Here is a 22,908-nt window from a genome sequence, read left to right on the forward strand (position 1 = left end):
GCGATTAGAAAAACCTCAAGTTAGAAGTGTCAAGACAGAATACCAGAAGAGACAACGTGAAGAGAAAAGCTTAGAAAATACTGATAGAGAAAAGCGCAAAGTCTCCAGAGAAAAAAATGAGGTGGAATGAAAGAAAAATGGTAATGAACGCCTATGCCCTCAGACACACTGAAGTATGAAAAACGAATAAAATGGTGAATGAGAAATACAAAAAGGAATATAGACTTTGTCACTGATGTTCACAGTGGCAAGATAAATAGGTGTGTATGGGGACAAAATAGAGAATTGTCACTGCAGAAAAAATACATTCAAAACGTGGAGGAGAGGGGACAAAAAAGGAAATGGAACCCAAGAAACAAATGGATTCCCTCACAATGTAATTTTCAACATGTCTGATGTGTCATTAGGCAAAGCATAGACACTGTTTTCTTGGTGGTGGTGTGGTGGGCAGGAGAGGACTTTGAAAGCGAAACCACATGGTCTAGCATGGCATCCTTGTGAAGGGGAGACATTGTGCCTGCCCGCTGTTGCTGTCTGGTCAGTGGGAGAGTCAGATCAGCAGGGCAGGCAGGTCTGGAAAGGCACAGGTGCTAAGCGCCCATGGTCGGGACCCAAGTCTGAGGCAGTGCCTCAGGTTCTCTGAGCACCGCCCCCCCCACCCCGTGCCTCATCTCGCTGACTCCCGGCCGCATATGCAGGGGTTAGTTCTGACGTTTTTCATCCAAAAAACTCTGAGGACTCTACAGCTTCAAGTCATCATTTGGGCAAGGATTCAAAGTGCTAGAGCACAGTCCAGGGGAGAAGGAACATACAGCAAGGAAGTGAAGAGGGATTTTTTTTTTTTTTAAGTCAGAGAGAGCCAGGTGCCATGCCCAGAAGAACAACTCTTTCTGAAAGATGGTTGATTCCCAGTCATTAAATAAAATCACTCCTAGCATGCTAGACTGCTTGCTTTAGGATGGTCAACACCATGCTAGAATGCTCCTTGGAAACCTGGGAATGACAACATTGACTTTGGCATCTGCCGACTGAGATTTGGACAAAGCAAAAAGAGAGATCCTCACCTCTATGTAGAATGTTCTAATCCCTGGGGAATGTAGGGGCAGGGGGGAGAAAGAGAGAGAGAGAGAGAAAGAGAGAGGCAGGTGTTTTAGTTTGCTAACAGTGGACTAAAAGGAAAGTAGGCATGGGGTTCATCTCTTTCTCCTTTGGTGTGAAGAACGAGAGCAAGAACCATTGAAACCAGACTGAAAGTGTCTAACGAAGCCAGACCGGCATCTCTAGGCAGCCGTACTTTGGGTTCCACCAGAAGCAACCCTTGGGACAAGGTTCTGAGAGCCAAGTGGCTTATCTGAAAGACGATCCCACGGCAGTAGGGGCAGGTGAGTGGGGAAGTAAGATCGGGCAAGGCAGTCAGCCTAGAAGGTGTGTTCTCAAGCCACTTCCCACCGTGGGTAGCCGAAGCAGGCTTAAGCCCCCCAGGGAAGCTCTGGGAGTTGGTGTGGGTGACCACATGCTTCACAGTTGGCGCACTCTGGATGGAGGGAACTGTGCTATGACCACCCATGCTCCTATTAGCCTTCAGTGGGGGCTGATCAGCCCACCGTGTAGGTGAACAGGGAGCCTCCATGGCCAGAGAGAGCTTTTTGGGGAAGAAACACAGATGAGGCAGGTGGAAGTTGGCCAGTGTGAGTTGAAGGGGGGAGGGCAGGAGGTGAGGCAACCACAGACCCATTCAAAATGCCAAGTGGACAGCAGGTCGGTGTCACAACCTGTGACTTTTCCTGAATTCTGTGCTGTGTGGAGATGAGAGGAGGCTGAGACCCAAATGCTGGGGCCAATAGGTGAGGACAGAATCCCAAAGCCTCTTACTAGCCCGGCATAATGCCGCAAAACCACATCCATCTCTTAGGACAGGACTCTCCCCACCAGTGGCGAAGCTAGCACCTCCCTCCCATGGTGACTATGATATTACAGAACATATTGTAAGTGACATGCCCAGCACAGCACCTGATGGACAGGGGGAGGGCTCGCACACTGAAGTACTCATGGTGATTATCAGCAAATGGTTCTAGGAAGTGTTTGGGGAGGTAGGAAGAGGAAGCAAGGTGGGGTGGCCAGTGGGGGATGTCAGCCACTTAGAGTTATATTAGTTACTTTAAAAATAACTACCTTGTTATTTTAGATCAAGGGCTTTTAAACGATGTATGCTAAGCTGTCCTACAGGAACTCTTCCACAAAGACTAATTAGAGAATCTAGAATGTGCAGTAATGAATGGTTTGCAAGTACAGACACATATAAGGATGAAGGAGAAAGGATTCTGAGTTAATGAGCTTTACAGATATTAGCTCCCATCCGTTCTGGGAAGGACCTACTCCCAGAGGGCCACAGCTCATCTGATGGGGCTGGCATCTTCCAGGCCAGCAATAGGCGACCAAGTGCCCCAAGGTGGGAGCAAGTTCACAGTTCGACGATGGGTGCCGTTTACTCACACGGAGAGGTTTGCTACCTTGCTGGCTTGTAGGCATGGGGGTGGGGGGGGCAGGTGAGCGATGTCACAGCTGATCTGGGGCCAGGGGTTCTGACTGTCAGTAAAGTCCTTCACAAGCAGCCGAGGGGGCTGCACGGAGGAGCTAGGAGGAGAGACGCAATGTGCCCGTGAAGTTCTGCATCTGTGTGATAGTAGCAATCAGGACTTGTTTGCCCTGAAATTGAAGATGCCATTGTCACGTTGAGGAAGGGAAACTGGTCAAAAGTCTACCAAATGGTTCAGACTCGGTGCTTTTCCTCTGAGGAGGGTGTGAGAGGGCTGCCCTAGCAGAGGGTCCTGGCCTAGCTCCTCCGGCTGGGGGCAGAGACCCAGCGATCAAAATCGGGAGTGATTTGACCGAGCCCGTGCCCATCACGGTGCCCCTGCATCTGTCTCTTCCTGGAATAATACAGCTCTCCAGACCTCTCTCCTGCACTACTGCTAGGCTTTCTCAAGTCCCAGAAGATGATGAGAAAAAAAAAAATGCCTTTAGCTAGGCGGAACAGGTCATTTGTCTTTTGGCTCATTTTGTGTTTCTGCATAAATCCTGCATCAGCCTGTTCCTGCTCCCACTTGCCAGTGAGCAGTTTTTAATTATCAGGAAAATGGTATTTAGTGCAATGAATCACCAGACAGTGAACAAGGAATTCAAGTCAGCTGCAGAGTCAGGCGCAGCCAAACATTTGGAGACGGGGCTCCGAAGTTGTTCTCAGATTACGAGTGTTGGGGAAATATTATCAGTGGTAGTAATAATAATATCAGATGCAATATAGCTCATAATATCAGGCATTTTATAATGCTCTGTACGGTGTTTCACATTATTGTTGTTGTTAATATTATATATTTATACCATCTTCTAGTTACCGATGTTTTCCTTATTTTTAACATATGTTACATACCTCTGGCACAAAACTAGTACCTATGGATCTAAAATTCTGATTGCTAGTGCCTTGAGACGGAGAAAAAAATCTTCAATTTTATGATCTTCTAATTCACTAATTTCTATTAAAGAACTAATCTGCAGGTATGTTTGTTCTTTGACCTCAAAACCCATTTATGCTATGGCTAGGGGGTGCAGCCTGGACTGCCTCAAGCTTTAAAAGACCATAGTCCCAGGAAATTAGCCAAATCTTATCCATCAACCCATGCTTTAGGCATAGAAGTCTGGGGAGAAATGACTTAACCACCACTATCCGGAACCTTCTAGTGTGGCCCAGAGTGCTCCTGGAAGAAGAAACTCCTGGCTGTTGTTAGAGACCCTACTCGACTGCATCAGGGGGCTCTCAAAAGTGAAGTGGTTGGGACAAATTTTGGGGATGCTGGCAGATGTGTGGAGTGTATCTAAAAAGTCAGTCAGACCTATTGCAAGTGCCAGGGTCTCAGCAGGTTGGGAAAGGGCCAGTTCTAAATGGTGGGTGACACAGGAGAACTGAGAGCTGAAGGAGAAGACGGAGTGCTCCTCTTCTGTCCTGTCATGCAATCGGAAAGCACAAAATCAGTGCCACAGACATCTCGGGGGTCCATGCAGAGCACAACAGCCTGGGAGGCTTCGGGGGTGCCAGGAAGAGCCTGCGGGCCTCCGGCTGGCTGAGGAGTCCTAGAAGCCCACAGTACAGCTCCGGAGGCGCAATGACGTCACTTGTTCTCAGTCACCGATATCTTGTGTCCCAGCAGGTTTGACGGAGCCATGGGAAGAGTGCAGTGCGCTTCCTCGGGCCCCATTCCGGACCCAAGGCAGACTTTGTCATCTTTGTGACTCACCTAAATTTGGTTCAGATATCTAAGCACAAGAGGGAAGCGGTTTAGGGATCGGCACATAAAATCCAGCCCCGGGAGGGACTTCATCCAATGCTCTGCCTCAGTACGGTGCTCACCCCTCATTTGTCACAACGTTGATAGGACACTGTTCTAGGGACTATGGGAGCTACAGCAAAAGCAAAGCTCATGAGGTTCTTCTGACGATGAAGACCTGAAATACCTGGGGAAGAGTGCTGGAGAGTCTAGAATCGGGAGTCCACACCTGATAATGAGCTATAAATGCTGCAGAAACTAGAGAAGGCAGACGGCTATGGATGCCAGCGTTCCAGGTCACAATCCTAGAAGGATAGGTCCCATGATCATGCACTGGGGAGGGAGAAGCCTGGGGTATCTAAGGCAAAGCTCAGAGAGAAGCCCACCATTGCATGAATGAGGAGAGTGTGACCAGCTTCAATGTGGCGGGAAGGGGCGACCGAGGTGGCAGAGCGCTCGTGTACTAGCCCGGGAGGGCCTTGAGCGCTAAGCCAGAGGCGTTAAGATCAATGCCATCGGCCACACAGAGCTGACAACTGTTCCATCCGCAAGGAAGGGACGCACTGAGAGCAAGGCATTGGGGAATTCCTTTTGCTGGCAGGCTGCCGCCTTCACATGGGTGTCGTGGGGAAGGGGCTGGAGGCGACAAAACAGCTATGAGGTTGTTGCAGTAATTAAAGCACAAGATACCGAGGTTCCAACCAGAGTGCTACGATAAGAGCAACAGAAGAGGCGAGAGCGATTTCAAAGGGAGGATTGATAGCACTTGGTGAGCAGTTAACGATGAGGAATTAAAGAGGGACGAGAAGAATCCAAAGTTATGCCCAGATGTGTGGAATAGGCGGTACTGTTAACCAGGTAATGGACTTGGGGCGAGAAACCCCGTTGTCAGGGAAGTCTGCACACGTGCTTTCACACTTTGAACGCACACGTGCACTATGCGAGTGCCTAGAAGTCAATCCTAAGACTCAGAATGCAAACTGAGCCAGACGTCTCAATCTGGAGTTGTGGACTGAGGGGGCATATGGGTGGCGGTTGAAGCTGTTGACGTGATGGGCAGTTTCTCGGAGCAAACATACCAGGAAAGATGGTGGAAACCACAGTCCGCTCTGCCTGCTTCCGAGGGCCAAGAAGAGGGCAATGAGTAGTTGTTTTTTCCAGGAAGGAGCAGAGGTCTTGGGTGTGAGGAAGAACCCAAGAGGGGAGCCCCAAGGGAGGCAGCGAGCCTCGTGGAAATGCAGGGGCTCTGAGGGGGATCTTCCTCCCTCCTTGTATTTGGAGGTTTCACCACATTCTAAAGTTTGTTCTTAAAACCAAGTAATTGCCTCATACGTGTGTCCAGGAGAAGGAAAGTAGGCCACAGGCTACTTGCTATTGAGGAAGGTACTTCAGGAAAAAGGGTGGAACATCTCCCTGTTTCTTGGCGTCAATGACCAGCACAGGCAGGTCTGTCCAGACAAGGCCCGCTCGTTCTGGGCCCTCGAAGTCCTGCTGGGAAGCCAAAGGCAACAGCCACGGAGGTGCTCATTAAATTTCCTTGACATTTAATAAGCACCCACTGACAACTCTGCCAGCTTTTGCCCCTGGGGGCCTTGCCTCCCCTCCTCGTTGGCCTTCATCTACTCACGACCAGTTACTAATGCTCCTATTACCCCCAGAAGGAGGCAGCCAAAGTATCCAGTCTGTCTCCTCCTCCAACGGGTCCACCTGCCCTTCACCCCCGTGCCCAAGGTGATTCCCAGTGGGCTCGCTGCTGTTCCTCCACAGCTCTGGAAGACATCTACCACCCAGAGTCGGGAAGGCTGGGTGTGCGCTCTGGGAGTGAGAGGGCTTTCTGGATCTAATCTAGTCCAATCTGCCACCTAGAGCAGCAGTGGGCCCCACAACAGCCTTTCCCGATAGCTCTCCAGCCAGTGCTTGAATGCTTCCAGGAGCAGAGAGCTGACTGCCTCACAAAGCAGCCCGGCTCTGGGTTGGAAGCTCCAGCTGTGGTGGGTGTTCTCTACTGAACCAAGTGTCTGCCTACTCTGATCCTTCCCTCGATGGGTCCCTTCAACCTCACGAAGCACGGCAACATCCCCTTTCCTTTGCCCTACAGGTGTCCTGCTTGATCCCTGCCCGTGTTTCTCCAACCGAACGGGGGTTTCCAAGTCTCTAAGGTAAGAGGTCAGGACTTGCCACTTTCCACTGGCAGGCTGTTTGCCAAAAATGTTCTTCTTGAAATGGGGTCCCCAGAACCAAGAACCTCACTGTAGATGTGTTCTTACTAGCACAGAGGACAGCGTGTCTGGGCATCACCTCCTCTGATCTGGGGGACCACAGAGACAGACCTGAGTTTAAAACCTTGTTTTGCAAATCACTAATTCCAAGATTCTGGACAGGTCACCTGTTCTCTCTGAGGCTGGTTTTTTTTTTTTTTTTTCCGCATGTAAAATCTACCTCATGGGACAGTTACGAGGCTTAATTGAGTTAACAGAACTAAAGTGTTTACCACAGCAAGTACTCAAAACTGGACATTATTTTTACTATTGTTTTGCATCGGTAACAGTGCTCGGCTTTTCATTCTGCCGTATACCACTCATACGAAGCATGTGGTAAACTGAATACCTACACATTTTCACACAAATGAATAGCAAGTCAGGTTTCCTCCTTTCTGTGTGGCTTTAGTTTTGCTTTAACCTACACACTAGATTCTAGATTTATCCCTCTAACATTTCATCTTGCAGATTTCAAATTAGCATTCAAAGCTGTTGGATAGTTCTGAATTTTGATTGTTTTAGACGGTGTTGGTTGTGCTATCCAACTGTTACCTACAAACTTGATAAGCAACCCTAGGCTTGCTTGCACCTGACTCATGAATTTAAAAAACAATCAAACGAACAAGAGATTGAATTGGACAAGGACTAGAATAAAGCTAGTGACTTCCTTCCTGGCTGACAGAGTCACTAACTCACTTTCTCTGGGTATGAAGACAAGTTCTGTACTCACTTCACACTGCTTCGCCCTAGGAAATCATCAAATATTTTTGCCAAAATAAAAACTCACTACATCTGCAATTCCTCTTGAAATTACTAAATGTATAACTCTAGTAAATAAGATGAGGTCCTCATTCTTTTTTCTTAATAATCCTCTGTGTTTCCCAATGATCACTGAATTCAGTTGTAAGTGCCCAGGCCCCACATGCTTTGGTCTCTGCAAGCATTTGGCGGGGATCAAGCTCACACTCCTGTTCTGTCCTCTCAGTGCTCTGTCCTCTTGCCCTAGCTGGAAATTAGAGCTTTAGTCAGTCCCTGGGCACATACTCTATTTGGTTTTGCTTTTTTCAAGGCTTAAGAATAGCTCTGTGATTGTATCTGCAGTTGCCGGCAACATGGAGATGGTTATGTTAGGGTTGCTTCCTAAAAGCCCTTGACCCCTTACCAAACTCGTTTCTTCCTCTCTCCCCACCCTCCCCACTCCACGCAACTCAGAAATAAGTGAGGCATCAGCTGCTATCAGGTGTGTCGTTACATAAGCCCCATAAATACCCAGTAGCATTTCCCAAATGCAGAATCGACCGGAACTTTTCTAAGATAGATTCTCAAGCCTCCCCTGGCCTACCTGGATCATTCTGTCCAGGCAATTTTTAGTCAGCCAGCAAGCACCTCCTGTGATCTTGCTCACAGAAATCATGAGAACACACCATCTGGCTGCCTTTCCTTGGACACGGGAAAACCACGGTCCCACCCACCCATCCTTGAACATGAACCACAGGCTTCCAGGCTCTTCATCCAAGCATCCGGCACCACATCCAGCAGATTCTCTTCCCAACTTGCCTTCCCTCTAATCTCTCTAACCCAAATCCAACCTCCCCTTGACATGCTTATTCACGTGCTGCAGGCTCAGAAGGGGGGCATAAACCAGTGCCCCAGAGAGCACACTGCTCTCAAAGCAAACAGCTCCGCCGTGTCCGGATGGGCTAGAGAAGGTATTCCGTCTGCAACGATTCCTGTTATTTCTCCTTCAGCCTTTGCAGCAGCTTGCGAGGAGGGCCTGGGAGGGCAAGGGCCGCCGGCCTCTCTAGGGAACCCTGTGCCCTGCCCATGGGGAAGAGAGGTGGGGCTCTGCTGAATGCAGCTGGGGAGCTGCTGTCGGCTCCCTGTCGCTCCCTGGGCAGGAAGTCAGAGCCGCAGCTGCTGGACACATCACACTGTGAGGGGCGTGCATGTGGACGGTTCAGGTAGAGTTATATGCACGATGCGGATTAGACACGATTGACCTTTCTGCCTCTACAGTGGGACTGGGGGTGGGGGCACCAACAAACCACCAACCAGAACCCCTCCGATTAGCCTTCACCCCGTTCGCACCTGCTCCTGACCACCGGGCACCTTGAGCCTCTGCAATATGGTAAGAGCATGGGCTCCGTAGCCAGACTTAGAGAGCATGCTGTCCCCTTCTGCCACCTAGGAGCTGTGTGACCGGTGTAAGTCACTTAACCTTCCTGCATGAATGCCTGCCTCCCAAGGGGTCGTCAGGGGTGGATGAGTCGAAGTGAGCTGCCAGAATAAAGTTCCCAATTCATGGCACAGAGTGCGCTTTCCATGACTAAATATTCCCACTCCTTCCCTGTCTTGGGCCAGACACGTCCTCCATCAGAGCCGGGAATTTTCTCTTCTGTTACAAGTGTGCTGAGCCTTGCCCCCGCTCTACAGTCTTTCAGCTGTGATTCTCTGACAGTAATAGCTTTGGTCAGAGTGATGGATGTGCATGGCAGGAAAAGCACGAAGGCAGTTCACTGCACGAGACTATGAGTTTAGGGAACCAGGTTGCAAAGAGGAGCCAGGTTTCGGGGACTAGATAAAAAGAACGGTTATGAACAGGGGCAAGGACACTTATAAAAGGTGAGCTGAATGAAAAAGAAGACAGCCTTCTAAAGCAGCCAAGGAAGTGAACTCTGGTTCTGCTAGGGATGGCGACCGCGCAGCTCATCACATGTGGCGCCCTGTGCTCGGCTGCTCTCACTGGCTGCCGCAGGGCACCATTCCTGCGGACTGGGGACTGGTTTCTCTGTGCACCCTAATGACGAGGGAGGCCTCCTTCTGTTGGCCGCAGAGGTGACAGAGTCCCCCTGAAGGGGTTCCGGGTATGTGGAAGCATACCTCCTCCGTGCACGTGGGTGCCACGTGGTGGGCCAGCAGAGTCCGCCCCTCCAGAGCGGGAGGATGGCCAGATCTCAGGTTGAAGTGGCCCAACGGGCACCAAGCTGCACCTGGACTCGATGCCTGGGGACCCTCTGTACCCTGCCCAAGGAGTGACAAGGCTTAGCTTGCCTGCCTTTTAAAAAGGGGAGCTCCTTCTTAGGGCACCCCAATTTCACCCTAGGGCATCTCTAGTCTCCAAAATGGCATTCCTCCTCTTGAATCCGATTTTGCATCCTTTGCAACCAGGCTGACAGGGCCATCTCTAAATGTTGCATCAGAAGAGCTCACAGCATGCTAAATCTGAAATGGACTTCACAGTGGCTCTTAAAAGGGCCGGAGGCAGCCCAGAGTAGGGGTGGGTGGGGGCAATGTCAGAATCCTGAGGCAGAGGCAGGGAAGCAGAGGGTGGGGGGGTGGGGGGGTGGACAAAGCCCTTCAGGTAATTCTGATGTTCGGTGAGTGGGGGAGTGGGGACCTTCACTTGAGAATCAGGGATAAATCCAAGTCTTTGTTTTTCAGCTGGGGAAGCTAAGGCCTTGCCTGGAAGGGCAAATGCATAGGTTAAAATACGTAAACGCATAGATTTTGTAGTGAGGCACAGAGTCAGGACATAGGAAAAGAGAGACAACACAGTATAAGGTTTCCCCTGTGAGACCAGTTACAACTGGTTAAAATGGAGGACCAGCATGGTCTGGACAAGGAAAGGAAGGCAGGTAAATGTGACTGAGTGTTGCAGGAACTTAGCCCATAGCCTTAGAAGGGGGCCACTTTCCCAATCCCCCATGCTCTTTGTGCTGCTGATTCGACCCCTGTGGGACAGTCTCAGGGCCTGGGAGCCCACACTGAGGCCCGGGCTCCATCCTCTATAAACCCTTGGCCATTTCTTGGTCTTGGGTTGAAAGCACCTCCCCCCCTCGGCCCCCCCAACTCCCGCCCCAGCAGCAGAGAAATTTCTATAGAGTGGCCTTCCTTCGTACAGCCCCAGCCAGCAGTGGCTCCTCTGAGGCGGAGCTGCTGGGTGAAGTTCCTGGCCTCACTATCCTGTCTCTGGGAACCTTGGAGAAGGAGGAGTTTGGTCCACGACAAATTTTGCTTTGAGCCCATGTTCGCTCCAGGAACTGCCCGGCGAAGCCATGCTGAGGGGGTGTGTGTCCACGAGGACTGTCTTCCATGCTCACTGCTGACTGAACAGGAAGAAAGGGGCTGGCATTGCACCGGCGGGGGCGGGGGCAGTTAGGTGAGATGAGGCTTCCAGAAGGAGCCTGTGACAGAGCACTGCGCAAAGTGCTGGTATGGATTTCTGAGGGCATGTGTGGAATTCGAAAGGAGTTATTTAGAAAGAGAACATGGCCGAGGATCTAAGCTTTCTGGAAGTGGGGAGGTGGCCCAACTGACCTAGGGGTTACTTTTTCAGATCCTGCAATGTTGTAATGACACAGATAAAAGAATCATTTTGACATAGGACTTTACACAGTATGTTGGTGAGGAGAAATTTTAGTTAGAAAAATATTATATATAGGTTTTAAAAAAAGAGATGGGGAGGATAATGAGTGAGAAAACTTTTAAAGGTACTGCTTAAAAGAAAACACTTGGGAGATATCCCAACACGCCGGCCTCTTGGGCTCTGCTATCTTTTTAATTCCTACATTCACGTTCTCCGGCTTATCTGTGAATTTGGTTAACACATTCCCCAGCCGCTCAGCTGGATAAGATAAGACAGAAGATGTTAAGAGAGAACCCTCCATCTTTTCCCGCTGAGTCCGATTTCAGGATTCATTGACTTGCTAAACCCAATCTTTTCCCTGCATTCTGTGTCCTATATGACCTTATCAATGTGGCAGATAATCTACCCGCCGGGCGCCCAATGAGTGCCCACCATGGGCAGACAGCAGAGGGGGCAGGCAGCCTGCGGCCCGTGGGCACCTGCAGAGAGAGGCCGCTGCATGGGCACTGGGACTGGAAGGGGTCCTGTGGTTGGGACCAGCCAGTCTGGCTCTAGGGAGCACTGCAAGCGCTCACCTCGTCTACCAGGCAGTGGGTGTGTGCTTTCTACTCACCTCGGCCGGTGCTGTAATGCTGGAGCTTATCGCTGTACACAGCCTCTTTGCTGTAAGCCCGTTTCCTGCAAGGCAAGCAAGAGGAGCTCTTTCAGCCGGGGTGCACGCTCTCTGCTCCGCTCCAGCGATGTCTGCCCACCTCCCCTGTCCCGATGGGGGCTCACTCAGGCATCTCCCGCGTCTGGGAACTGGGCAGCTCTCACTTTCGCATTTAGCTCCTGTCCTGCTTCCTGGCCTGACCACCACCGTGGGCAGCAGGATCTGCTTTCAAGTCAAGGTCTTTCAGAGGCCAGGCAGGGCCGTGGGTCCCCCATCAGAGTCGGGGGCAGAGATGCTGGGACACCCATCAGCATGCTGGCTGTACCGCGGAACAGCTCTGCAGAAGCCAACTACGCTGCTTTACCTGGCAGAATCTGGGCTAAGCCCCAAAGGCAGTAGCAACCCTATTAAAAATTCACAAGGCCTCAGAGCCCGCCCTTCTGCGGACTTCCTGTTTTCCTCGGTGGCTCCCCTCCTGCCCGCCTGCCTTGTGCCCTCTGCCGCGGGCCTTGGCTCTCTAACCAGGGGATGGGCTGCGGTACGGCGTGTGATGCTGTGCTGCGTCAAATGTGATTTGGGAACTGTCACTCCGACGGTGAGGAGGTTGGAAAACGGATGCTGTTTACTCACAGCCTTACCCAGCTCTTATGGAGGATTTTATCCCAGGCACAGAGCAAACACATAATCTGGCAAATTCTAGGCTGTCCGTGGATTGAGATGGAGGGATGACCATGAGCTTGCCAGCGTGGCTGTGAGTGGTTAGGCCCCATCCAGTCTGCATGTCCTGGGAGGGGCCTGCACACAGAGAGGGTCCTCCGGGGCCTGAGGTGAGCTGGCGGGAGCAGAAGCAGAAGGCCTACCTGCTGCACACGATGGAGATGGCCACCAACGACACCACGAACACCACCCCAGCGGCCGCCGAGCCAGCAATCAGGGGCAGCTGCTCCCTCAGCTCGGACTTGTAGTCATCTAGGTGAAGAAAGAGGCATTAGAGTCCTTCCTGTGTACCCTCTGCATTCCGCTGGGACCCAGTGCATGACCAAAGACGTTACAAATATACACGCACATGTACGTGTAGAGTACGGCTTCTCTGCGTCAGAGCCGGAAGCCAGCTGAAGCCAAGAGTGATCTGCAAGTGACAAATAGACAAAAACAGCTCAAACCACATGACAGCAGTGACGGAGAGACGCTCAGAACTAAATGCTGATGACAGCCCTCCCACAGCAAAGGTGACTCCAGTCTACATCCCCTCATTTGGAAGGTCTCTCTCGAAGGCCAGTCAGTCATGTTCGGGGTAAGTCTAATGGGAAAACCGAAAACCCCTGCGGGAGGGTCTCCTGAAACACAAAGGTGTTGAAACGCAGCAGAGCGCACAGATTCACGGAGCAGATATTTCCAGAATATCTGCGGCCAGGCAGCCCTGCACCAGGTGCTGTGGGGGATAAAGAAACGGCCAGAAATGGCCCAGCACTCCACAGTTCCCACTCAAGAAGAATGGGATCAAGGCCTCTGCCAAGGTTAGAACCGTGCTGTATGACGCAGGGAGAGGGGAGGTCCCTGAGTCACAGAGGCCAGCGGAGCTTGCCCAAAGCCTGGCTTGCCCGTGTGCAAGCCCTGTGCTCTTGGACGAAGACTTTAGTCCCTCTGTGCAGCAGACTCCTTTCTGCAATAAATAAATAATCAAATTATGTGAGGCATATTTCACAATGTCTGCACGATCACAGGTGCCCCAAATACTAATACTCTTTGCCCTAATCCGTAGAAACCACTTAGCCCGGCTGGCACAGTAATAATTGTGGTTCTTCTTTCGCCTGGCACTCAGGATGGGGGCATGTGGAGACCGAGCTTTATATGTTCTGTTACAATGAGGCTTGCCAGGTACGGTAAAAGAAATATGGGCCCACCAGTTAAATTTGATTTCAGGTACACAATGAATAGTGTTTTAGTCTAAGTGTGCTCCAAACATTGCATGGGAGATACCTGGACTTAAATATTGTTGGTTCTTTGTCTGAAATTCGAATTTTTTTGGCCGTCCTGTATTTTACCGGGCAGCCCTAATGGCAATAGTTTCTGAGGCGAAGCTTCCCATGCCCTGCATCAGAATCCCCTGAGCCCGATGATTCACCATGACTGTTTCCAGGCCCCTCCTCAGACCTACCAAATCGGAACATCGGGGTGGAGAGCAGGACGTCTGCGTATTTACCAAATACGCTGGGTGGTTCTCACGCTCCTCAGAGTTTAAGAACCACTCTTCAACTCTGTGGGTGGAGAAAGAGATTTCCAAAGACAAGGATGTTGTTCTCCAAGCCACTCCACAGACACCAAGTTTAAAGACTGAGGGTAGAGTTTCAGTTTCCCTCAGCTGAGAGCTTTCTGTAACATGCGTTTAAAAAATAATAATAATTTGGCAAAACAAACAAAAAAAGGAAATTCAAGGAACCACAGTGAAGAGTCCACAAAAACATCCCTATAACTTAAAAACTTCATCAAGCAATGTGACCTTTAGTCTTTAAAACTGATTTCTAAAGAGTGAGAAGCTTCAAGAACCAACCTCTTTATCTGTACAAGTGTCTTCTTCCGCTCACAGAGTTGAAGGATGACTCTCAAAAGTTGGGGAGCCTAAGAATCACCTGGACTAAACATGCAGATACCATACTTTATGAATGGGTTTAAAAAAAAAAAAAAGCAGCTAAATCAAAACTAGGCACACTGTAGCTAATAGCGGCCCGGGGCCACGGTGGCTCTGCTGCCATGTGGTGGTCCCCTGCCCAAAGCGTGGTCTTTGACTCTGGGCAGAATCCCACAGGTCCTCCCTGCTCCAATGACCCTATCACTGATCATCCTTCAGACTCACCTCTGTGCTGAAGACAGGGCCCGAAGCCTCAGTGAACTTAATTACTACCGATGTGCAAACCTCAGTCATTAAGATAAATACTCCTGAATTTGGCCACTTACCAAAACTCTGTTACATTTAGCCCCTCTTGGGTTTATAAAACGTAACTGCCAAATGTAAAAGGAATAGTCTTCTTGGGAGAAATTTGTTACTTCTTGATTTGTCTAGCAGAATTGCCAAGAGACCAGGGCTCAGAGCATTCTGAGTTTTGGGTTTTTAATCCTGTGTACTTCCTGATGCCAAAGTGCCCATAAATCGAGCGGGTAAGTGAGGTGCAAAGAGGGGACAGAGTCCTTCAGGAACAGGAGACAGCCTGCATTCCTCTCATACCGGCAGCATTATTAATCTGAATAAACTGGCTTGCCTTTCCACCCCAACCCACCATCCTCAAAATAGTGAAGATTCACCTAAAAAAATAAAAAACCTCAAAACGGGCTGTAAACGCCAATCCTATAGAAACCAGACAGCTCATGTGAAAGCATCCCGGTACAAATCACTGGGAAGGCGCAGACCCTCCATGGGGGCAGCCCCCTCCCAGCTCGGGGGCAGAGCCCTCACGCCACAATGCCCACCAGCATCGGCTTCTTCGAAACTTTTCCCAAGAAAAAGCACATTATGGTTTTCACATGAAATCATCTGATTTTTAAAATGCTTCTGGTGAATTTTTAAATTGTTAAAAATTGTGAGTCAATATAAAACCTTAAGTCCTACCACGTGCCTAGTCAGAGAGTGCTGGCCTAAGATAAAATGTTCTGGAAGGGAAGACTATTTTCTATGTAGTGTAAATAATAAGTGAAAAATTAAAAGGCTTGCAGTTGAAGAGGGTGAGAATAGACTGATATTTGGAAAACTATCAGGCAACAGCTCATAAATGCATAATTAAGGTAGATAGTAAGTAGATAAACAGAAGCATGCGCATGGTAAATGGCTGGCTAGGGAGGGAGTGAGCACAGGCAGGTACCCCACGCTCGATGCTCAGGCTCCAGGGAAACCAGATTTTCATAACCATTCAAAAGGACGGTCTCAGAGGACTGGGAGAGATCGTTATAATAGGGAACTAACAAAGCCCAAAGGTGGAAGTATTTTGGGTGACAGACTTTCCGGCCTTGGGGACGGTTTGGAAGACAGTGTCTGTTATCTCTAGTGACACATGAACAGAACCTACTGGAGTCCCATATGAAGCTGCTTCAAATGAGCTGAGATGCTGGGTAGGAGGGACTGCTACACCCCCAATGTTGCCCCTGTTTCCTTCCTGGAGACGTTGGCTCCTGCAGTTAGGCTCAGCTCCCAGTCCCCCAGAAGAAGGGGTGAAGTGGGAGTGAGGGTAAAAGAGCAGAGGCACCGGGCCCTGATCCAGAGGCAGGACGGCACATGGCCCCCGAGATACGTGTGGGTCTCACTGCCGTGACCTCTGTGCATGTGGTGCAGAAACCGTTCGAAGGCAAGCCCATGAGATGCTAGGAGAGAAGTAGGCCAGACTTCAGACAGATGCCCTGCCTTGTGAATTACGTTGTGTGCAGGGCCGCTCCGGAGGCCAGGGAATGGCACCGGAATGCAGTGAGAGGTTGGCATTGGGCCGCGAGGACAGCCTCTCGCGGCTTCTTCCCCTCCCCCAAGTGCTGGCCCTGTTCCAGTCTCCCGGCCCGCCTCTTACCATCCGTCAGCGTCTGGAAGCACATCTTGCCGCTGAACTTGCCGTAGCCGGCCACCGTGCGGGCACGCACCTGTACCACGTACACCATGCCGGGCCGCAGGCCATCGATCCGTGCCGTGTTGGTCTGGCTCCTGGCCATGGAGGAGTTGAACTCATTGTGCTCCTGAAAAAGAGCAAGAAGAATTTGCAGCCTGCTCCTGAGAGCCGCATCCCCACCTGCTGCTCCCTGGAGCACCCAGGCCCCATCCGTTAGAAGCCATCACCAGCCCCAGGCCTTCTCTCTGAACGGGGGACAGTCTGGCCTGGACCAAGAGAACGAAGAATCAGCTCCGTGTCGTGAGGTGGTGGTGCTCTAAAAAGAAGGCTCTGAGCGAACGGCTGGGCTCTCAGGGCCTGGCTGGGAGGCTGTCATTCTCTGCCCCTTCCCCTCCAGGGTTCATCAGAGAATAACAAGGCACGTGCAGCTTTGCAAAATGCTGTGGCGTCTCTGAGGTCAGTACAAGCGAACTGGACAACACTTGCCCTTTGCCTTGCTCCTCCCGAGGCCTCATCTTTTCTCTCCTCACTCAAGATCTCCCAGTCACTCCTCACCATGGCTGTTCTAGATCACCCCTTAAGCTCCCTCAAGTCCTAGTCCTTAGCTGAGTGACTTAGTGTCCACTCTGCTACAGAGCCTGAGGCCACTCTGGACTACCTCCCTTATCTGCTCTGCCTTCACTGGGGCCTGTGTCTGTCTGTCTGGGTTGGGAGGGCATGCACCTTCTCCCTGGAGAGCAGACCCTGTCCCTTCACACCTATTCAGGGGGTCAGGCCCCTGCCCCCTTCACTCTCTCCGGCACCTTCTGCCCTGTCTTCTGCAGTCCCTGGTATCCACACATGACTGTCCTCTGGTGTGTACAAATGTTGCTCCTGTTTCTCATCCTTCTGACTCCTCTGCCCGTGGTGGGTGCCCTTCAAGCCTGTTGATGTTATGTAACCTCTGGTTTGTGCCAAGACTTTTGTAGCCTCTCATTTTTCTGCTACTCCCACCCCACCAAATCCCAACTTTTTTCCTAAAAAAGATCTCTGACCTTCCCTAAAGCTATTACCAGATAAAAACAAAACTCCTAAATCTAGGTTGACAGGCCCATCATAATGAAGCAATTCTAATCTCACATCCCCCAAATCGCCATCTCGCTGTCCCTCTAGGAACCACACCCACTGCCCCAGGGCCTTCGCTTAGGCTGTTTTCCCAGTCTGAAATGCCTCTCTCCAGTGCTCCTCTGCACCCTGCAGGTTACCTATGCCCAGCCCTCTAAGGCCGCCTCTTCCAAGAAGGCTTCCCCTGGACTCTTTTCATTGTTCTTCTTTATCACTACACCCTACCTTCAGCTCCCTCGTATATACCAGTCCGGCCTCTGGTCATTTCCATGGGCACATCTTAGAGATTATGGGTTATCTCCAAGTGTGCAGGAACAAAAGTTTGAGTCTGGGCCTGCCCCTGTCTGTACCATCAATCTTAGAGAAAAATGGGGACATCAGTGAAAATGAAGAGCCTGGGTCACTGAGAGGGAAGCCCCCAAGTCCAATGTGCCCATCTGGGGTTCTGTGATCAGTTCTAGGCACAATGTTTTAAAAGGCATGGTGACAAATGAGGGGAAAGCTGACGGCAAGAGGTGTGTAAGCCACATCCTCACACAAGCCACAGAAGTTTGGGGAATTGAGCCAGGACAGAAGAATACAGTGCAATGATTTTTTTAAAAAAAAAAAATAAAGGCCATTGTTTTAAAACATGTAAAAGTCTACTTTCCAAAGACGAGGGTGACCTGATGTGTACTCACTCAATCATTTGGCCAGGCAGGTGCATTTATGACACACTACCATGTGCTGGGAGCTATACACGGGCTGCAGGGACCAAGGCATGGGCCCTCTCCTTGGGGACACGACATCTTGTGGGACAGACCAGCAAATGAACAGACGCCGACAGCAGTGCTAACTGAGTGACTAGGCAGAAGATGGCTTGGGGGGGCTGTAGGGGGATAGCAGAGGGTCACCCAGCTCAGGTTGATAAGGAGATTGACTCAACATTGGTTGAGTCATGACAGGTGAAAGAAATTGGCCACATGGAGAAATGTGGAGAGTGAGAACTGAATAGAATGCGTGAAAGCACAGCCTAAAGAGATTCAGGAGCCTGGAAGCAATTGGGCCTATTTGGAGTGTGGTGATACATGGGGTGATGACAAATGCTTCAGAAGCAGGCTAAGGGACCACAGCTAGAGGCCAGCTTGAAGAGACAGTAGAAGGTTACATGCTTGTCCTCACAGAGTGGCGAGCCATCAGCCTCTGGGAAGGACTGCTGGGAAGGGACAGCCCCTCCATCATTTGATCTATTTAAAAAGGAGGAGGATCCCCCCACCCCCACCACCAATCAGGGATCCGGCAGAAAGAAGGCCGTCCGCTATAGAAGGAATATCATCCAGAACTTTGGTCATTGCTATCTTGACACACTGGAGATCTGAAACCTGAAGCTATAAAAATCACCTCATCACCTTGCAAATTGGGACAAAATCCCATCGCTACAAAATCCAGGTAGCGGGCAGCTGTCTGGAGTCTCTGGTTTCACTGGAATCTGTGGCATTAGGCGCTGCTTGAAAGAAGAAAACACTGACTGGGCAGCTCTTTGACTGAAAACTGTCTGTTGGTGTATTGATATCTGGGTTGTGAGAACAAAAACATTACCCCATAATCACTTTACAGCCCACACATTCTTCAAGAAGTTCAGTGATTAAAATGAGTATTCGTCCTTGTTCCCCTTCAAAACCATTAATCAACTTTAGACAAATGAGTGAGAGCGAAGAGCATGGTTGCTTGCTTTTCTTTCTTCTTTTTTTGGTCCCATGATTGATGTTATAAGCATGTGAGAGGTAGCGACCAGAGCTGTTGAGGGCAGACACCATGGTTCCCATTCCCGACAGGCAGCCCAGGGCTGGCACCAAACTGCCTGGGCGCTCAACCATTCAGAGCTAAATGAATGAATAAACACCACACTTCAGACCAGTTATTTGAACCAATCGATCGAGCACAAGATATTGCCAAGGTCTGAAAGAGTTTCTAGGAGAAAATGATCCTAAAATGTGAAGGGTAGAAATTCCCAAGGCCTGAACCAGCCCATTCTGGCCTGGACAGTTATTATGAAGAGCGAGTAAACATCGAAACGCTTAATCATGAAGACAGCTGAGAGCAGATGCAGATGCCCCTCCCATGGTTTGCCTACAAGCGCTGACACCAGGAGTGAAAAGTGCTACAAGACAGTAAACAAGAGAGAATGATGAATGGAAGCGTATTAAAATGGGAAGGAGATGAACATGGAGAGGCTCTGGGAGTGTCATCAGCCCGATGGCATCTGAGCTCTCTATTAATGAGCTATTGGAGGAGGCGAAAGCCTCACTGATTCTATTCACAGAGCTGAAATGGAAAGGTGTTCCAAGTGCAAATCGAGAGGGTCATGTGAGGTGGGAGACCCAGGGAGGGTTTTCAGGGGTTGGAAAACTACTGGCCAGCTCCTGGTTTTTGTAAATAAAGTTTTATTGGAACCCAGCCACGCCCACCTTCTGATATATTGTGCATGGCTGTTTCTTCTACAACGGCAAGTTGAGTAGTCGGGACAGAGACTATATGGCCACAGACTTAAATATTTCCTATCTGGCCCTTTATGCAAAAAATCTGCTGACTCCTGGCTTAGAACAAGTGGTACAGAATGGTTTTGTTTCTTTGGATCGAATCCAGGATATCTACCAGGGCCGGGTTCTCCTGTGTTTGCATCTTCGAAAGACAGGATTCACTGGCCTTGTTGGAGCAGGGAGGCAGATCATTCTGCTTAGAAGCATTTGGATTTAAATGAAGGTGCACTCTCTTATTTCGGAGGCCCTCAGCGTCAGCGTGATTGTTATCCAGCTCCACACTGAGCTCAGGAGTTTGCGCCATGGAAATACAATAACAATGTCCGTACTTCTGGTTCTTCGTGGTCACAGGTAAGTCAGTGGACCTTCCTGGGACTTAGTGCCATCATCTATAAATTGGTTACACCTGGCTTGCAAACATCTTTCTTTTATTTCGTTTAAGGATCAGAGCTAATGTATCGGTGACTATCTGGCACATAATAGGTACTCAATATACGATGAATTATGATCTCTGTGGTTATTTCGAAATACCCTCACAGGGTAATGTCTTTTTCTTTATTTGCATTAGAAATGGCCCGGGCAATGTAACATCTTACAGTCAAGCACTTTATAAGTGAAGTCTAGAATTCCATAGTAACGTACTGAACTAACCAATGCTTTGGCAAAGAATCTTCCGTGTTCCCAAGGAAAGCATTCTCTCCTCTGGAGTGAGGACAATAATATGCTTCACTGAGGTGTGGAAGCTGCCTCAGGCATTGAGCTGCCATGCGTGTGTGTCTGTTAATAATTAGTATAAATTACTGAGAAGTAGGGACGTGGTCTGAAATGGGAGAATAAGCTTCCTTCATAGTGTCAGAAGTTGAAGTTAATTACCGTGTTTCAAAGGAGGAGGTCTGCTTGTAAAGGGAAAAGTAGCCGAGGAGCTGGGGAGTGAGGGTCCTGCTTCCCAAGGCAGTCATGCTCTGCTCTTCGACACCGCCTCCATGCCTGAGGGCTGAGGGTCTCCACCCCTGATCGTCTTTCTATTTCCAATGCCCTGCTGAGTGATTCCGCTGGCCTCAAGGATTTCATTCCATTTATATACTGACAACTTCCAGATGGGCCTGTCCAAGCTGGTCCTCTCTCCTGAACTGCAGACATGGACATCTAGCTGCCTGCTCTCCTTGGCGATCTCAGAGGTGTTTTAGGCATTGAGCTGAACTTCTGTCCCTTCCCTTACCCCAAGCATGCTCTACCACAGCAAGCCCCCTTCTAAGTCAATGATGGTTAGGGACATCTTCCAGCGGGCCAGGCACAAACCTTCCCACATCTGAAGTCCAACCTGCTAGAAATCCCGCCACCCTGTCTTTGGTTTCTGTACCTGGAATTGACTCTGTTTTCCTGGCCCTCTCCTTCCATCCCAATCAAGCCACTGTCGTCCTTGTTCTAGCTGATGGTAATCTAGCAAGTTGGTTTTTAATGGGTCGGCTGAATGATCCTCTTCAAACAGAACTCAGATTTTGTCTCTCCTCTGCGGCTAACCCTGCTATGGATCCTCATCTCACTGGGTGGGAAAGCTGAAATTCTAACGTCCGGCACGATCACCTCCCCTGATCACTCTCTCACCTATCTGCTACTTTCCCATTGCTTGTACCGCTCTGGTCATGCTGGTCTTCTTCCTGCTCCTAGAGTCACTGGTCATGACCTTGCCTCGGGGCCGTTGCACAGGCCAGTTGCCCGGTTGCCTCTCTCTCCCCTGCTTCTCCACCTCTTTCAAGTCTTTACTTGGAACCTACCTGCTCCAAGAGGCCTACCTTTACCATCCTACTTAATTCTGCAACCTGCTCCTCCCCCAAACCTGACCTTCCTGCTTTTTCTATCTCCCTCTACACGATTCATTTGCTAACATACTATATGATCTCCTTATTTGTGGTGCTCATTTTCTGTCTCCTTCTGTTAGAAAGTAAGCCCCGTGAGGGCAGAAATCTTTCTTTAGATCATTATTATATTCTAGAATAATACTTGCCAAATAGCAGGCACTCAGTAAATACTTGCAGAACAAGTAAATGAATCTGGTGTTTTTACAAACAATGTGTTGGGTCAGTATTTTCCTGGGATTTTGCAAATGCTACGGTTTAACATGGTGCTTCCCCCACAGAGACCCAGGGGACCAGCTCCATAAGGCCCCATTTCCCTTCTCTTGGCAGCGTGTGGCCTGCTGCAGGCCCCCAGAACAGCTGCTAAAGAACAGTCAGTAGATAATACACAAATTTCTATTTCTAATACTTTCTATCTCATCCTTTTAAATTTCCATTTACATATTTTTAATCTCTATAAATATACTAGCATGGCAGTACAAGCATACGATTTATAAATAAACAGACTTATATTGGAAGAACATGATCAAACATTTTGGAAAACACTGGTCTACAAAACCACAAAGTCTTGGGAAGTTTAGGGGACACCCGGCATTTTCTTGGCATCTGCGTTAATACAGCAAACACGCAACTGGGAAAACGGCATTGGTTCTGCCCATACCAGCCCACTGAGCTGTTCAGACAGCAGGTGGTAGTTTGGAAGATTCTCTCCCGAGTTGGTCCAGAAGGTGTCCAGACTTTGGAGAGCTTTGCCAAGGAAGACCTAACAAACTCTCCCAAGGAGCCTCTGGCCTCCATCGGCCGATTCTTCCCCACCTCAGGACTTCCTCCAGCCTGCCCACTTGTGCCCTCAGCGGGCCACCGTTAACTGAATAATAGCTGGGCCCGTGTCATGCAAGCCTGTGGGCAGAGCTGGCTCACCTTCTCATAGTACCGGATCTCATAGTCCAGGATGATGCCATTGGGCTGCTCCGGCTGTGGCCATGACAAGGTGATGCTCCTCATGGTGGCGCTGACCTGGTGCATGATGGGAACAGTGGAAGGGGCTGTGGAGAGAGGAAAAGGCAGGGCAGGTGAACAGACCCCCGATTAGATGGCAGGTGTCGTCTTTCAGACATAAATGAGGAGAGGTGTCTCTGGGTTTGAAGCTGCCCTTTCTTTCTCACCAGCGGAGCTGATGTGCAGAACTTCCTGTAGGTTTTGCAGAATGAATGGAGTACAGATAACAAAGGAGAGAAAAGGTGATAA

The 22,908-nt window shown here is 49.9% G+C and overlaps 1 protein-coding gene across 1 annotated transcript in view; it reads right to left on the bottom strand.

Annotated features, from left to right (window-relative positions):
* Window positions 1-22,908, bottom strand: part of EPHB1 (EPH receptor B1) — a 112,521-nt gene that overhangs the window by 67,646 nt on the left and 21,967 nt on the right. The window contains exons 3-6 of the mRNA XM_040636595.1: window positions 22,582-22,706; window positions 16,146-16,308; window positions 12,459-12,567; window positions 11,560-11,624 (exon numbers count right to left, since the gene is read on the bottom strand). Of these exons, the coding sequence (XP_040492529.1) occupies window positions 11,560-11,624; window positions 12,459-12,567; window positions 16,146-16,308; window positions 22,582-22,706 (462 nt within the window). The remainder of the gene's footprint in view (window positions 1-11,559; window positions 11,625-12,458; window positions 12,568-16,145; window positions 16,309-22,581; window positions 22,707-22,908) is intronic.

The sequence above is a fragment of the Ursus maritimus genome, unplaced genomic scaffold, assembly GCF_017311325.1.
Source record: "Ursus maritimus isolate PB19 unplaced genomic scaffold, ASM1731132v1 scaffold_20, whole genome shotgun sequence".
NCBI classification, from domain to species: Eukaryota; Metazoa; Chordata; class Mammalia; order Carnivora; family Ursidae; genus Ursus; species Ursus maritimus.